The sequence below is a fragment of the Xiphias gladius genome, chromosome 20, assembly GCF_016859285.1.
Source record: "Xiphias gladius isolate SHS-SW01 ecotype Sanya breed wild chromosome 20, ASM1685928v1, whole genome shotgun sequence".
NCBI lineage: Eukaryota > Metazoa > Chordata > Actinopteri > Istiophoriformes > Xiphiidae > Xiphias > Xiphias gladius.
This window is the reverse complement of record NC_053419.1, coordinates 524,005-539,487: the sequence shown is the minus strand read 5'-3', so window position 1 is coordinate 539,487 and position 15,483 is coordinate 524,005. Positions and strand designations below refer to the sequence as shown.

Genomic DNA, 15,483 nt, shown 5'->3' with positions numbered 1-15,483 from the left:
TACAAACATATAATGGGATTGCTTGTGCAGCAATCCCACCAATTAACCTTCAGGAACTGAAAACACTCAATGAAAGGTCAAAGCTCTAAGATGAAAACACAACACCCAAAAATAAGTTCACAGCTGTTTAAATGGACATAATGCCATTGATACACATTGCTCTATCCTGATTGGCAGGTTGCCATGTGTGGTAGCAACTTGTCAATCACAAGGGAGACACGCCATTAAAAATATATTTATCGTGTATTTTACTCTAAATGGGACTATAATTTACATAATGCACATCATGCTGTATTGAGCACTTGAAACTAGCGATTGAGACCATAAACCCATTAAGAAAATGTTTCCTCAGGTAATAAATCAAGTGAGAAGTAGGGTCATTTTCTCATAGACTATACAATCAGACTTCTTTTTGCAACCTGTGGAGTCAACCCCTGCTAGCCACTAGAGAGAATGCAGGTTTAAAGCACTTCAGCATTTGTTTCACTTTGCAGACTCGGACTCTACGTCCATTTTTATATATAGTCAATGAGCTTCACTAAGTGATTTGAAATCTTGTGTTGTCTCATCTAGGGATCTACCTGTTGGACATGATCTACATCGACTCAGCCTATCCTGCATCAGACAGTATCATAGAGACAGAGCAGCGGACCAATCAGATGAACAACCTTCTGAGGGTCATCTCTGACCTGCAGATGTCATGTAACTATGGTAAGAAACAAACAATAACATCTACATTATCCAGTAGAAACAGTATACTACATGCTTGGTAGTAGTGTTGCTATATTAAATTCCATTATATTGAGAGGTATTTCTAATATTTTGTCTGACTCATGTATGGAAATGTATCAAACCTACCACTAATTACAGACACAGGCAGGTTGCCATGTGTGGTAGAAGGTGGTTCTTTAAAAATTCAAAATCAGTTTTTCTGGTAGAGGATGAAGTTGTTTATTAAGAACTGGCTACACACTGTAGATTTTGTAAAAGCAGCATCACTTTAATCCTAATTGTTTCCCCCAAAGTGGACTGTTTATTGGTGGCTCCAGATATTCTAATATGTTTATTTATTTATTTATTCAGAGTTAAAAATGCTCCTGTACTGGTTTGCCCCTTCACCGATATTTGTTTATACTAGATCTAAATATTAAACCCAAATGCTTTTGAATGCCTTATCGAAACTTACTGGGTTTATCTTTCAGCATTTGCAAAGGCTAAAATATCTCCAGCTCAAAGATGTCTAATCAGCTTCTGTTGACTGAGAAGGCAGAAACACTACAGTTATTAGTGACAGTCTAATTAATGTTCACAACCTGTAGCTACAACCTGAAAATGAGATGAGCAGCAGAAGATATTAAATGTTCATTAGATGTATTTGATACATTCTGTTAGTTAGCTGTAACCTCCTGTACTTCACCAGCTAGTGACTCCAACTATTGGAGCTCCTGATGCACAACTATGAAGTTAATCAGATTTAAATGATGATATGATTAGGGCTTAGATGTCAGATGTCAATAATTCGAATCATTAATTGAGCCACATCTTATTTTGTTAGTCCAATCTCTACAATTCTCTAGCTTCGTCATTGGACACAAAGTAATGCAGAATAACTGCATGGCAGGCTATAAACTTGACAAACCAAATCTTGTCTCAAAATGACATAGCTGCAGAAATAACCAGAAAATGCGCTCAGTAGAGCGCATTTTCCAAGGACGTCCAAGGCCAATGCCAAGCGACATACACCAGACTTCAGAAGAAAAATTAAAATTCATAGTAAATGATCCGGATCTGCCACAAAATGTAATAAGGCCATTTCCCTGGGCCATTTCCTATCCGTCGATCAGGTTCGGTGCAAATCCATTCAGTAGATTTTGCGTAATCCTGCTGACAAATAAACAAACAGACAATGCAACAAACCAACAAACAAACAGACATGGGTGATCACGTAACCTCTTTGGCGTAGGTAATAACTATAATAGAAATAGAGAATGGTGATGAAAACGCAGGGCAGCGTGACTTGTTCCTGTTTGCTGCTCTGACGCTCTTAACTCTGGTGCTGATTGCCAATGATGTCAGCTAAACTACATTTGAATCTGAAGCTGGTGCAACCTCCTCTACTGTTGTGAAGTCTGTTTGACTGGGCACACAGAGCTGTCAGCAGCCAATCAGGAGAAACACTCTATGGCACTCTAGGATTTTATAACTGAAATATGACAAGGATGCAAACTTTTTATTTATCTGACTTTAGAAAATGTGATGTTTTCACATCGCAGATGCTGAACAAAGGTATTGAAATGAGAGTCTTACAGGTAAAACATAAGACTCATGTAGCTGTTAAGGAGTGTAGTGTTAGTGTAGCTGCTCTGCAGGTGAGCTGGACTGTACTGTGACTGAGTGCAGGAGTGAATAATATATATTATATATATTTCTCACGATTGCAGGTAAGGTGTATTGAAAAAAGCATGAGTAATAATATTTCATTTAAATATAAGTTTTTAAGTATCAATAGATTAGAAAAACCAGGAACCACAAGCACATAACAAATTAAATTACAAATGTCACCACCTGCTTGCTGCCATCTGTTGGTTACTTGTATGTTTTCCATTACTCTTTGCTGATTAAAAGGAATGGAACCAGCTATCTGATCCTGTCCCTAGAAACAAAGTGAGGTATTTCTTCTCGAACAAATTAGAAAACTTTAAAAGATATATTATTATTGAAAAAGTTTCATTCACTTAGCTATGCAGGTGTTATCATGTGACGCAAGTACAGGACTTTGGTCACGTCCTAAGAGGTGGCCATATATTTAAAAAATAGTGTTTTCATTGTGAAAGAATAAGTTGCTGAACTTGTTTACTGGGAGAGCGAAGATTTTAATTTTTGGGCCCAAGATAAAAAAGTTTAAGACCCCCGCCTTAATGACACTAATGTAGGAGTACTGTCATCGAGTATTGTCCACAATATTTCCATAACAAGAAGACAAGATCAGTAGATTGATACTATTGATCTCCTATGTGTGCCCAGTTTCCAAAAATGTATAAAAATGTATATATTTTTATATTATTTGCATTTGTATTACACTTTTTTTTCTTTTTTTTTTTTTTGCACTGCACTTTCCTGGACTTTTCTGATATCGGTGGTATAGTCATTTATAGTCAATACGTCTGTTTGTTATACTCCACTGTGCTTAACATTGAGACATCATATTAAAAGAGCATCCTGATAGATCTGGGTGTGCACACTCTCCTGTTTTGTACTTGCTGAAATTTGAAGTACACTACCTTTCTTTCATGTAAGTGGACATTCTGAGCTATCATCAGTGAGTCAAGGTCTTAAAGCATAAATTCTTTTTTTTTTTTATTTCTGTGTTTCTTTTATCCAAAATCATTGAAAGCAAATATGAACATATAGTATAGTGTCAGGTGTTTTATCTTAAGTGACTTCCTGCAACCTTTCTCTTTCAGATCACCTTGTGACCCTACCACATGTCCAGAAGTATCTGTTGTCAGTTCGCTACATAGAGGAACTCCAGAAGTTTGTAGAAGATGACAACTTCAAGTAAGTTTTATCTCAGTGAATGGCAGGAGCAGTAGTAAAAATTCAGTCAAGAAATCTTCTGTGGTTATTCAAGCTCCCCGGAGGAAGAACCCTTTTTATCGTGGACAGCTTTTCTCAAGTACATGGAAACGTCGAAGTGGGCATGAAATTGACTGGGGTCAATGCAATGGAAGCGGGATGTAAAACGACAGGCAGCTGGTTCTATCTTTCTTTACAGGGAGTTCATTCATTCATCCACCAGGCACTGATGACTCTCTCAGGCAGCGTCTCAGATCCTCTCATCAGAATTAGGTTTGGCTGTATGGTTATTTCATAGGTTCACTTTTGTCAGACTGCAGTTTTTAGAAGGGAGTATGCTCAAATGATACATCAGGCTTATAAATGAGTCATAATTAAGAGATCTTCATTTATATAATAAATGTAATTATGAATTCATTGAAAGGTTAGGTCTGTATTGGCAGACTTGAAGGAAGATTATGTAACTTTTGCAAAAAGAAATGAGACACTCTTCTCTCAAAATGAAAGGTGAATTCATAAGTAACAAATCACACCCTTACTAAGTTTAGTACACTTAGTACACTTTTACTACTACAGCCTCACTCAGTGTTGAATGACTAGTTGTAGAATTATTTTTAGTTCATACTGATTCATTATTTATTTCATGTTTATTTGTATAAGGACAAGTATATAACATGAATCAGTGCCACATACCACAACATTTATGGCCCAAGCTAATTTGCAATGCCTGTCCCCAAATAAAACACATAAAGCTCAACAATAAAATACAAAAGGAAAGTACACACATTCAGTATATAGATACAAGACACATACAATTTACAATGATACACAATAGAAGTACTGTAAAATGACAATCACCAGATCATTCATGACTACATGACTGATCGCTCTTGACAGGAAAAGCTGTCTGTCTAAAAGACAGTTTACTTTGCTAGATGCTGCCAAATGCTCCACTATGTTTTTCCATCTAATTACTAACTTTTTCTGTCTAAAAACAACTGTCTGCTGTGGCTGTGGGTAAATGGGAGTAGAGTTTGTGGGCCATTAAACCAAAACAGTGAGCTAAAAGACGCTGGGCATTTTCAGGTGTATGACTTAACAAGTTATACACTTGAGGAACCATAGGAGCACAGCACCACAAGAGACAAGCTTTCAGTCTTAGGAATGTAAGAGCCCTAAAAAATATGCATTCTGCTCTTGGTGTCCTTTGCTTTATAGTTCTATACTGCAAAATCCCTTCCATTCACCTGATCCTGATGTTCTTTCCATGCCTTACATTACTCATTCCATTAAGCTTCAGTGGGGTACAGCAATTTACGTGCCCAAGTTTTGTGTTCATTTGACCGACCATTGCCAAGTCTTAACATCACTTCTTGTTACTCAGAGGAAGATATTCCTTCAAAACTTTTGCATTTTGTGGACTTTGAAAATTCTTTTAATAACTTTTAATCATGAGTGTCCTTAGATTTTATCTGCAACAATTTATACAGATTGGACTTCACTGTGGCACAGCAAACTACTGGCCCAAGTTTTGTGTTAATACACTTCCTGTTTTGACAGCAACCTATACGAAGTTGTTCCTTTATAACTTGCGCATTTTTTGGATTATCAAAATTCTGTTAATAACTTTTGATCATGAAAGTCCATAGATTCTATCTGCAAAGTTTTGGGCAGATCTAACACACAGCCTATGAGGAGTTCGAAAGAGTAGGCTGCTTTGCATACGTGGTCCCCGGCCCCCTCGGCTTTGGACCCTTAATTACCAGAGGGCTTGCTGGGATAAGTCTGTTCTCACAAGGATGACAACGGACACCAATTTACCAGCGGGTCTTCACATCTCCGAAAACATTACAGCAAATTTCCAAGCAGGCATTATATTTAATAGATCGATCACTGTTTCGAAATCTAATTGGTTGAAAAATATCAAAACTTAGTAAAGTGTCATAATAACAGTTGTAAGACAAAAATTGAATCAGCTGTGATCCTGGCTCTTTGCCATTCCCACTGGATGGTGCGAAATGCATGGTGGGATACTTGGCTAGTCCAATTCCACACACACGATTTGTCTAATTTGTGAAAAGGTGTGGTCTGAAAAATAACTTATTTTACCTTATGACCAGTAAAGTGATACACATACCAGCCACATCATGGAGCACCAAATGTGGCTGTGTGTTTTTCACTTTATGATGGCTTTACTGGACATTTCATGCAGACAGAAGAAGTAGTTTTGGTATAGAAGTATGTTAGGTTCTTTAGATTTATGATTTTTATTTCCTACATGGTTCCAAGATGTTAAAAGGCACGCACAAAACATCACAGGAAATGTGACCAATTTCTGCTATTCGGAGAACTGACACCCATTGACACTGGAAAACAGGATAGTGAGGTATCCTGCTGTAATGTTGTACATCAAGTTTAAATGATGCACAACAAGATGCCACTGGTGTGGAGGCTACAGAGAAAACGGTTTGTGCAGGTGTTTTGATGTGCATCATTAACATCACCAGTGTTTGTCTTTGAACATGTAATAGTGTATCTGAAGGTTCCACAAAGCTAATTGTGGAACACAACACCTTTTTACTGCAAATTCAATTACCCACAAAGACAAATTAAGGCAGAAACAGCCTTTGTCTAAGAAGTTTAGTAGAAGTTATATCTATATAATGTTCAATATTCAAGTTTAAATGATAACCATATACTGTATGTGTACAGCCATGTACACAGCCATATGTTTATGGTCAACCATCAGGGCCACCACAAATCCCAGTGTAGAAATGTGTAGATTTCTGATATCTAAATAATATTCCATGATCTAGAGCCAATAATTAGACAGGCATTCAGAGTGACCTGTGACACAATAACTTCTCTTATCACATATACCATGTCTACACAGACTGCAGCTTCAGTGCTCCGTCAGTGGTCTACACAGGATGTGTTCAGTCACAGTACTGAGAGTAGGTCAGCCACATTCCGGCAGCACTCAAGAGTCCAACACACAATAATTGTAGTTACATGAGTAAAATGGAAGAAAATGGACTTGAAGTGTAAATTTACGCTTCAGATAACAGTAAGTCATATATAGCGCGAGTGAAACACGAGCTATTACATGGCATGCCATCAGATGCCATTGAGATGGACAAGTTAATAGCACAGCTGAATCACTTCCTGTGTATACAGGACATTAGAAAAGCGATTTTTATGCAGATCCAGTCAAGGTTCATTGCAGCCTAAAAACTGGCAGCTGTACTGTCTTGACTGGCTTAAAGCAAGAACTAAACCAGTGAATCCTCTGTTTCAATTACAGCCTTGACGCAAACCTGCTTCATAGCTGTGTATCTTATAGATCAAAGTGAGAGAGTCCTGAGACAGTGTGAAACCTCATTGCTCAGTTGAGTAATGCTCAATTAGATTCACTATTGGCTGGTTCTGATTTTTCTTTAATTGCTTGGGGTAAATAAATTGAAGCTGCAGTAATTGGCTTTTTCAGCAGTTCAAAGACAAAGTTACGAAGTTGAACCCATACTTACTGCATAATTTTCTGGCTAGTTAACTCTGTAAATAAACTGATGGACTTCATATCGCAGTGAATGTGTTGTGTATTTCTGTCTGGACAGTAGTAACTATCAGAGTTCAGAGACGAGCATTGGGCTGGTGTGTCTGATGAAAACATTTGTGTTGCAGGCTGTCTCTGAAGATTGAACCTGGCAACAGTTCCCCTCGCATCATTTCTTCTAAAGAAGACCTGACAGGTAAGACACGTGGTAGAGTTCCACAGATTCAGTGGTTTGCCCTTCATCGGATACCAGATGTTTATTTAGTTTTGTATTAGGATCATTAGATTCAATTTAATTTTAATAACATCTTATTAGGTTTTATTTTCATTTTTCAGAACAACAAAATGAACTATTTCCATCATCATCACACCATTATCACAATCACTGAAAAATCAGGGACAGTAACTCTTTATGTAAATTCACATAATCATAAGTATAGTTATGTACCCATGAACTGTAGCATTCAATAGAAAATATGTTAGGTAGAGGAGGCAAACCAACTGTAGTTTTCATGTAGTTTCAATTTTTTAATGCCTATGTGATACATTCGGTTTATCTTTTCATTAGAGGCAGAGGGTCTTGGTGCTAATCTTACGAAAATCCTAACCTGATAATCAGATATAGGTGCTGATTTGTTTTCACGTCATTATTCAGTATGACATGGAGTCAGGTGTTTTCCCATGGACATAATTGTCAGTCAACATGGAAGCTTTAGGTCACTGCTACCAGGAGCACATCACATTTCTTGTGTCAAAATAGAATAGTTGAGAAATGAGAAATATGCTTATTTAATTTCTTGCAGAGGGTCAATAAGATTATACTACTTCTCTGTCTTTGTACTAAATATAAAGCCTGGACGTAGCAGGTGATTAGCTTAGCACAAAAACATACTAATGCATTGTGCATTTTTTGTTTAACTCATACAAAAACTGAAGTGAAAAAAGGAAAAGTTATTTTCTTACAGGTAGTTACATGCTGAAACTGTGCAGTGACCTCATGATGACAACATGAAGTTACTGTGCTTGACCAAAGTCCTTATAGGCAAGTCTCTCCACTTGGCAGCCATCTTGGCAACAACCCCGGACAGTTATTTCAGGCTAAAACTCTAAATGAATGGGGAGAATGCCAAAACTTCCCTTTCAATTATCACTGGGACATAAAAACTGCATGCATAGAATCACCAGTCAAATCTGATAAAAACTGCTTAAAAAGTTTGGTGACTTTGCCCCAAAATAAGGTTTAAAACGCTTTTATTCCACGGGTTATACTTTTACTACGCACGCACAAGGTTTCACTTGCATCAGTGCAAAAACACAATTGGCTTCTTATCGGCTGTGATAAAGCAGGCGATTGGCTATTTCAGGAGAGGGGTCAGACATGTGTCACACAACTGCCATCTTTGGTATTACAGAGGATTCTATTCAGGATTCTTTAAGTGATTTGTTTCCTCTCGTATAGCATCTCTGGCTTGACTCAGAAATAGACCAGAACGTATCCCCCCAAAAAAACTTTTACAGATACATAAAGTTGCATGTCATCTTTATAGCAGTAAAAGTTATGATTACGTACTAAACAGCATGTAGCATGAAGCATGTAGATAAAAAATAAAACGAATAGTCACCCACAGCTTTTTTCAGGTTTCTGCATTGACAGCTGATTGGTTATATTTTGATTGGGTTGGAGAAGAAAACAGCAAAGCGCTGGCTGGCTGTCTTGAATGGACTACACAAACGACCAAACTTGTCTCCTCTGTCAGTGTCATTTCCATCATTTCCTCCTTATCTTCCATTCTCCCTCATCTCTCTGTGTTCTCTGAAGACATCATGGAGGTGATGAGACTGCAGTGAATATGCTCTGAAAGCTGCAGACAAATGGCTTTCCTCCTGCATTTTTAACTGTGACAAAATGTAATCTCAGTGACTTTGAAGGCTGGCTAGAATGTTTCTGAAACTACTGATCTCATGGGATTTTCACACACAACAGTCTCTAGAGTTTTTACTCAGAATGCTGCAAAAAAAAAAACATCCAGTGAGCATCAGTTCTGTGGATGGAAACACCTTGTCTTGAGAGAGGTCAGAGGAGAATGGCCAGACTGGTTGGAGCTGACAGAAAGGCCACAGTAACTCAGATAACCACTCTTTAAAACTGTGGTGAGCAAAAAAGCATCTCAGAATGAACAACACCACCAACCATGAAGTGGATGAGCTACAACAGCAGAAGAACACGTCAGGTTCCAGTCTTGTCAGCCAAGAACAGAAATCTGAGGCTGCAGTGGGCGCAGGCTCACCAACATAAGAAAATTGTAGAATGGTCTGATGAATCTGGATTTCTGCTGAGGCACACTGATGGTAGGGTCAGAATTTGGCATCAACAGCATTAATCCATGGACCCGACCTGCCTTGTGTCAACACTCCAGGCTGGTGGTCAGGATTGCAAGCTTGTTTTCTGTCTTCAGAAATGTGATGATGTCTGCATTGCATAGGGGGAAAATATGTGCAAGGTTCAACATTGTTGTGGTTGTTTTGTTTTTGTTTGTTCGTAGCAGTCTAACAGCAGAATCATGTCAGCCATTCCACTGCAGCGTCCTCTGGGACTGAACACATTGATCTTTTTCCATCGATTCATGTCTCAAAGGCTGGCCAGCCACATGGTTTGATTTGTTTGTAATGGTTACCATATTTACTGATATTCTGTCTCCCTCTCTCTCTTACATTTAGGTAAATGACTATTTGGACAGTAACACAATTTTAGTAATTTTGCCTCTGTACACCACCACAGTGGATTTGAAATGAAGCCATTAAGATGCGATTGAAGTGTAGATTTTAAGATTTAATTTAAGGGGTTTAGGGATTACAGCCATTTTTATACATAGTCCCTCTTTTCCAGAGGCTTAAAAGTAATTGAACAATTGACTGACGATCAGTCTCATGCCCAGATGTGGCCTGTTCCCTCGTTATTTCATGACAAATTATGCAGAAAAAAGGTCTGGAGTTGATTCTAAGTGCGGTCCAAAGAAGTGTCAATGCAAATGAATGAGGCCATCATTAGGCTGAAAAAACAAAACTAACCTCTCAGACAGATAGCAGGAACTCTAGGTGTGGCCAAATCAATGATATGGTACATTCTAAAAAAGAAAGAATGCACTGGTGAGCTCAGCAACATCAAAAGGCCTGGAAGACCATGGAAGACAACTAAAGTTGATGATGGCAAAATTCTGTCCTTGATGAAGAAAAAACCCCTCACAACATCTAGCCAGGTCAAGAACACTCTTGAGAAGGTAGGTGTATAATCGTCAGAGTCTATAATCAAGAGACCCTTTCATTAATATAAATACAGAGGTTTTAACACAAGGTGCAAACCATTTGTAAAAATGAAGAACAGAAAGGCTTTGCCAGAAAACATTTTTAAAAAGGCTGCCCAGTTCTAGAACAAGATTATTTGGACAGATGAAACCAAAATTAATTTGTAACAGAATGATGGTAAGAGAAGAGTATGGAGAAGGAAAGGAACATGATCCAAAGCCACCACATCATCTGTCAAACATGGTGGAGGCAGTGTCATGGCATGGGCATGTATGGCTGCCAATGGAACTGGGTCACTGGTGTTTATTGATGATGTGACTGCTGATAGAAGTAGCAGGATGAATTTTGAAGTGTATAGGGCTATACTATCTGCTCAGATTCAGCCGAAGGCTGCAAAACTGATAGGACGGGGCTTCACAGTAGAGATGGTTAATGAAAATGGTCAAAACATACTGCGAAAGCAACCCAAGAGCTTCTCAAGGCAAAGAAATGGAATAATCTTCAATGGTCAAGTGAGTCACCTGACCTCGACGCCATTGAGCATGCTTTTCACTTCCTGAAGACAAAACTGAGGGCAGAAATAACCACAAACAAGCGGCAACTGAAGGCAGCTGCAGTAAAGGCCTGACAAATCATCTGAAGGGAGGAAACTCAGCATTTGGTAATGTCCATGGTTACCAGACTTCAGGCAGTCATTGACTGCAAAGGATTTTCATCCTAAATAATCCTCATATTTATAATTATGTTGGTATGTCCAATTACTTTTGAGCCTCTTGAAATGAAGGACTGTGTATAAAAATGGCTGTAATTCCTAAATGGTTAGTGTGATATTTTTGATAAAACCCCTTGAATTAAACCTGAAAGTCTACACTTCAATCACATCTTGATGGCTTTGGTTCAAATCCACTGTGGCAGTGTACAGAGGCAAAATTCTAAAAATTGTGTTTCCGTCCAAATACTTATGTACCTAACTGTATCTCACAATTTAGTATAATTATAATTCAGACAATTTGGTGATATTAATCTTTATAGAGTGACAGAGTCATTATGTGCTTCTCACTGGACTGACCGGAGGGGACTGTGCAGTAAAGGAACGTAAGGTTTCAATTTCAGTGCATGTTAATTACAAAAGCATCTTGTTGTGCCAAGAGTGTAAAGTGCTGCAGTTAGTGTAATACACAGGACATCAGTGAATCATTTAGGAAGGAAGCATGTGTCTGAGCTATTACATAGAAACGTTTGACTGGAAACAGCATGTTGCCTCAGAGTGAAGGTTTGGTTTCCGTCACCATGAAAAAAAAATCTGTTATTCGTTATCATTACAAGATACTTCTTCCTTATAAAGACATATGTTTCTCATCTTTATGACCATGAGCCATGTTATTTTTTAATAAACATTTTCCATTAGTTATTTTATGAAAGTTATCAGAATGTTTGATATTTTATAGAGAAGAGTTATGGACAGTTTTGAAATGGCCTTGGTGGGAGGCACACTTCTTCAGTTTTCAACATGCTTTTTTTCATCTGTTTCACACATCCCACAACTTTTTGGAAGCATAATACTAAATCACCGGAGTAACCCTTAAAAGTCTTAAATATAGTTTTAGCACTCACCAGTAGAGCACTGTTCTTTAATGCCTTGCCTTTAATGTATGTTCAGTTCTGTTGTCTATTTCAGTGTGATTACAAAGTGTGACCTGTTAAATTAATAATTTTTATGTAGAAACATTGAATGTATGTAAATACAATGGAGAGAAATACAGTATAGTGGCACTTTGTTTTTTTAACCACATTCAGTGTGGGCTGGATTTCTGCTGAGTTCGAGCAAATGCCACTAATCAGATGCTTCTATTTGGTGATTAATGTAAAGGCCAATCTACAGACGCATGACAAATTAAAAGAAAAACCAACATAAAGTGTCTTAGTAAGGTGTCGGACCACCACTTGCCAACAGAACAGCTTCAGTGTGCCTTGGCACTGATTCTACATGTCTCTGAAACTCTACTGGAGGGATGGAACAGCAGTGTTCAGTTGGGTTGAAATCTGGTGACTGTGAAGGCCATAGGATATGATTCACATCATTGTCATGCTCATCAAACCACCAGTGACCCCTCATGCCCTATGGAAGGGGGCATTGATATCCTGGAAGATACCACTCCCATCATGATAGAAATGTTTCACCACAGGATAAAGGGGATGGCTCAGAACAACTTTGTATTGATTTGCAGTGACCCTTCCCTCTAAGGGGACAAGTGGACCCAAACCATTCCATCCAAATGCCCCCAACAGCATAACAGAGCCACTGGATCCCCTCACTGTAGGGGTCAAGCAGTCGGGCCTGTACCTTTCTCTTGGTGTATGCTACACATGCACTCACCCACTTGTTGAGAATATGGTGAAGGATGACTCATCTGATAATATCATTTTTTTCCATGTATCTGTAGACCTGTAGTGCCTATGGTTTTTGCACCACTGAACTCTCAAATGTGCATTCTTGTTTGTAATGAGGGCTTTATGCACTGCAACCCTACTATAATATCCTTTTCTATGTAATTTTTGACGGACAGTTCTTCTGTAGACACAGTCTGATTAATTCCTGCATTGACATTCTCAGTCACCTGAGGAAGAGCTGCTCCTCTGATTTTCCTTACATATCGCACTAATGCCCACGCATCACGGTCATCAAATGTGTGCTGACCCTATTTACTATTGTCTTTCCCATTGATCTAAATGCAGATCTCACTTTAGTCACTGTCCCTATTGAAACACTAGCCAGTTGAGCAGTCTTTGTGATTGAAGCTCCCGCCATCTGTGCCCCAACAATGAAACCTCTTCGAAAGTCATTTAGATCCTTTCCTCTTGCCATCTCGATACAAAATCCAAATGAAATGGACCTGCTCAGCATTTTTATACATGGTACAGAGCATGATTGGAAGTTAATTGCTTAATTGCACCATGCAGTGCACCTGTGTCGAAGCATCTGCAATTTGTTTCTCCACTCATTTATTCACGTTTTTCCTTTAATCTGTTGCCTGTCTGTTTAGAAAGCGTTTATAGAAGCATTTTTGACATCAGATATGCTTCTATTTTATTAAATGTATCAATCAACACAGACTCTGAGACGTGTGTGTGAGACGCACAACACCACAGGACCTTCTGTGTGTTTTTTTGCTCACAGTCTTTTCTTTTTTTCTCTGGGGCGCTTAGTGAAGCGTAATATCCACAGACAGTTGTCAGATCACCCACATTACACACTGTTTACACCAGTTACTGGTTTTAATGTTGTGGCTGATCGATGTATATGTTATAAACTTATTCACTGTATCTGCAATGATTGATAAGGCCTCCCATTGTCGCTTTGATCATTGCCAATTTCACTATCTATCATAGCAGGCAAGGGAATGAAATTAATGAATCAATAAATAAAAAATGCTGATTGCTGACTTTGCTGATTTCGTCTTGCGGACCCTACATGAAAACTATTTTTATGTGAATTTCTACTGTCAATCTGCCTGGTGAAGACAGTTTTTTCTGCTGCTGTGTACTCAGCTCTACGTAGGTGGCTGTTGACAGACAGATGGCTCTGAGGACAGAGACGGATGAATGTTGGAGGTTGGAATCGGTGTGAATTGAACAGATAGAATGCTACAATGTTTTAGTATGTCTGCCTATGCCAGATAAAATGGTGGGATTTGTATGTGGACTGAGAGACAGAACTCAAGGAATTAGGTGACAGTCAAAGTTGAGTGTAACCTTTTTAGTAAGAAAATAGTAATTCATACAAACTTCTACTTTAAAAATTGAGTAAGCACTGATGGAGCAAGCACTCAAAAAATTTGCTAAACAAAATAAGCATTGCTACAATTTAAAAATACTTAGGTAAAGGTACAGGTACAGTAGTAGCAAAAGGTACTGAAGTATAAAAAGTTAAAGTAGTTATTATAGGAGAGAGAGAGAGCCAGGACTGCCTTAATACTAAGCAGCTGCTAGGGCAGAAGCGCAGTGGCCGTCTTGCCTGCTCCAAGGAGGAGATGAACCACTTCCTGCAAAACACTTTGAGCTCCAAGCCACCATCAAGGAGCTTGCTCACCACGGTAAACAAGTCTGGCTTACCCAGTAGTTTATAGGATTGGATCTACCAACATGGTATCCTACACTGTCAACAGTTGAGACCCTGAAGAGGAAGATCAGCAGCTACCCCAACAGATGGCTGGGTCTGCCACATAGCTTGAGTAGTGCAGCACTGTACGGGAGGACCAATAAGCTCCAGCTCCCAAACAGTAGCCTCGACGAGGAGTTCAGGGTTTCCCGCACGAGAGAGGCACTGCTTTATTGGGAATCCAGGGACTCAAGAGTGTCTTCAGCAGGCATTTTTGTGTGAACAGGCAGGAAGTGGAGAGCTGAGGAAGTCCTGAAGATTGCTGAGTCTCAGCTGAGACACAGGGCTTTGGTGGGCACAGTGGCAACAGGACAGGCAGGGATGGGAGCCATCCCACAACCTAGCTATGACAAGGACCATGGCAAGGACAGACACCATCCGGTCCAGGAGGAGGTGCGGCAATGAGTGAAGGAGGAACGGACCAGCAGCATGGTGGGCATACAGCAGCAGGAGCAGTGGCAAGGTTGAGGGTGTGCTGGAGCGGAAGATAACCTGATCTGACGTCAGGCAGGTGGAACCCCAGTGAATCAAGTTCATGGTCCAAGCCGTGTATGATGTCCTACCCACCCCAGCAAATCTCCACATCTGGGGCAAGTGTGATACTCCAGCATGACCTCGGTGCACTGGAAAAGGTTCCCTTGAGCACATCCACAGCCCCCCCCCCCCCCAACAGCCCAGCAGTATGCTTGAAACATGACCGGGTGCTGAAGCCAGTTGTAGATCCATCTCAAAAGCTGTGGCTAACATCAAGCACGTGCGCAGCCAGAGGAACATCGCCTTTGTGGGGACTGGGGAGCAGCCCGGGGCACAGCCCAGTTCAGCAGCCGTCTGCTCACCTCTGCATTGGACTGGGAGCTGCGAGTGGACTTAGGGAGGCAGCTCAAGTTCCCAG

The 15,483-nt window shown here is 39.6% G+C and overlaps 1 protein-coding gene across 1 annotated transcript in view; it reads left to right on the top strand.

The window, feature by feature from the left end:
- Positions 1 to 579: 579 nt before the first annotated feature.
- The window catches only part of LOC120806130 (ras-specific guanine nucleotide-releasing factor RalGPS1), a 41,797-nt gene continuing 26,893 nt past the window's right edge, over positions 580 to 15,483 (top strand). Inside the window, exons 1-3 of the mRNA XM_040156899.1 lie at positions 580 to 711; positions 3,465 to 3,558; positions 7,258 to 7,325. Coding sequence (XP_040012833.1) covers positions 591 to 711; positions 3,465 to 3,558; positions 7,258 to 7,325 — 283 coding nt within the window. The 5' untranslated portion in view covers positions 580 to 590. The remainder of the gene's footprint in view (positions 712 to 3,464; positions 3,559 to 7,257; positions 7,326 to 15,483) is intronic.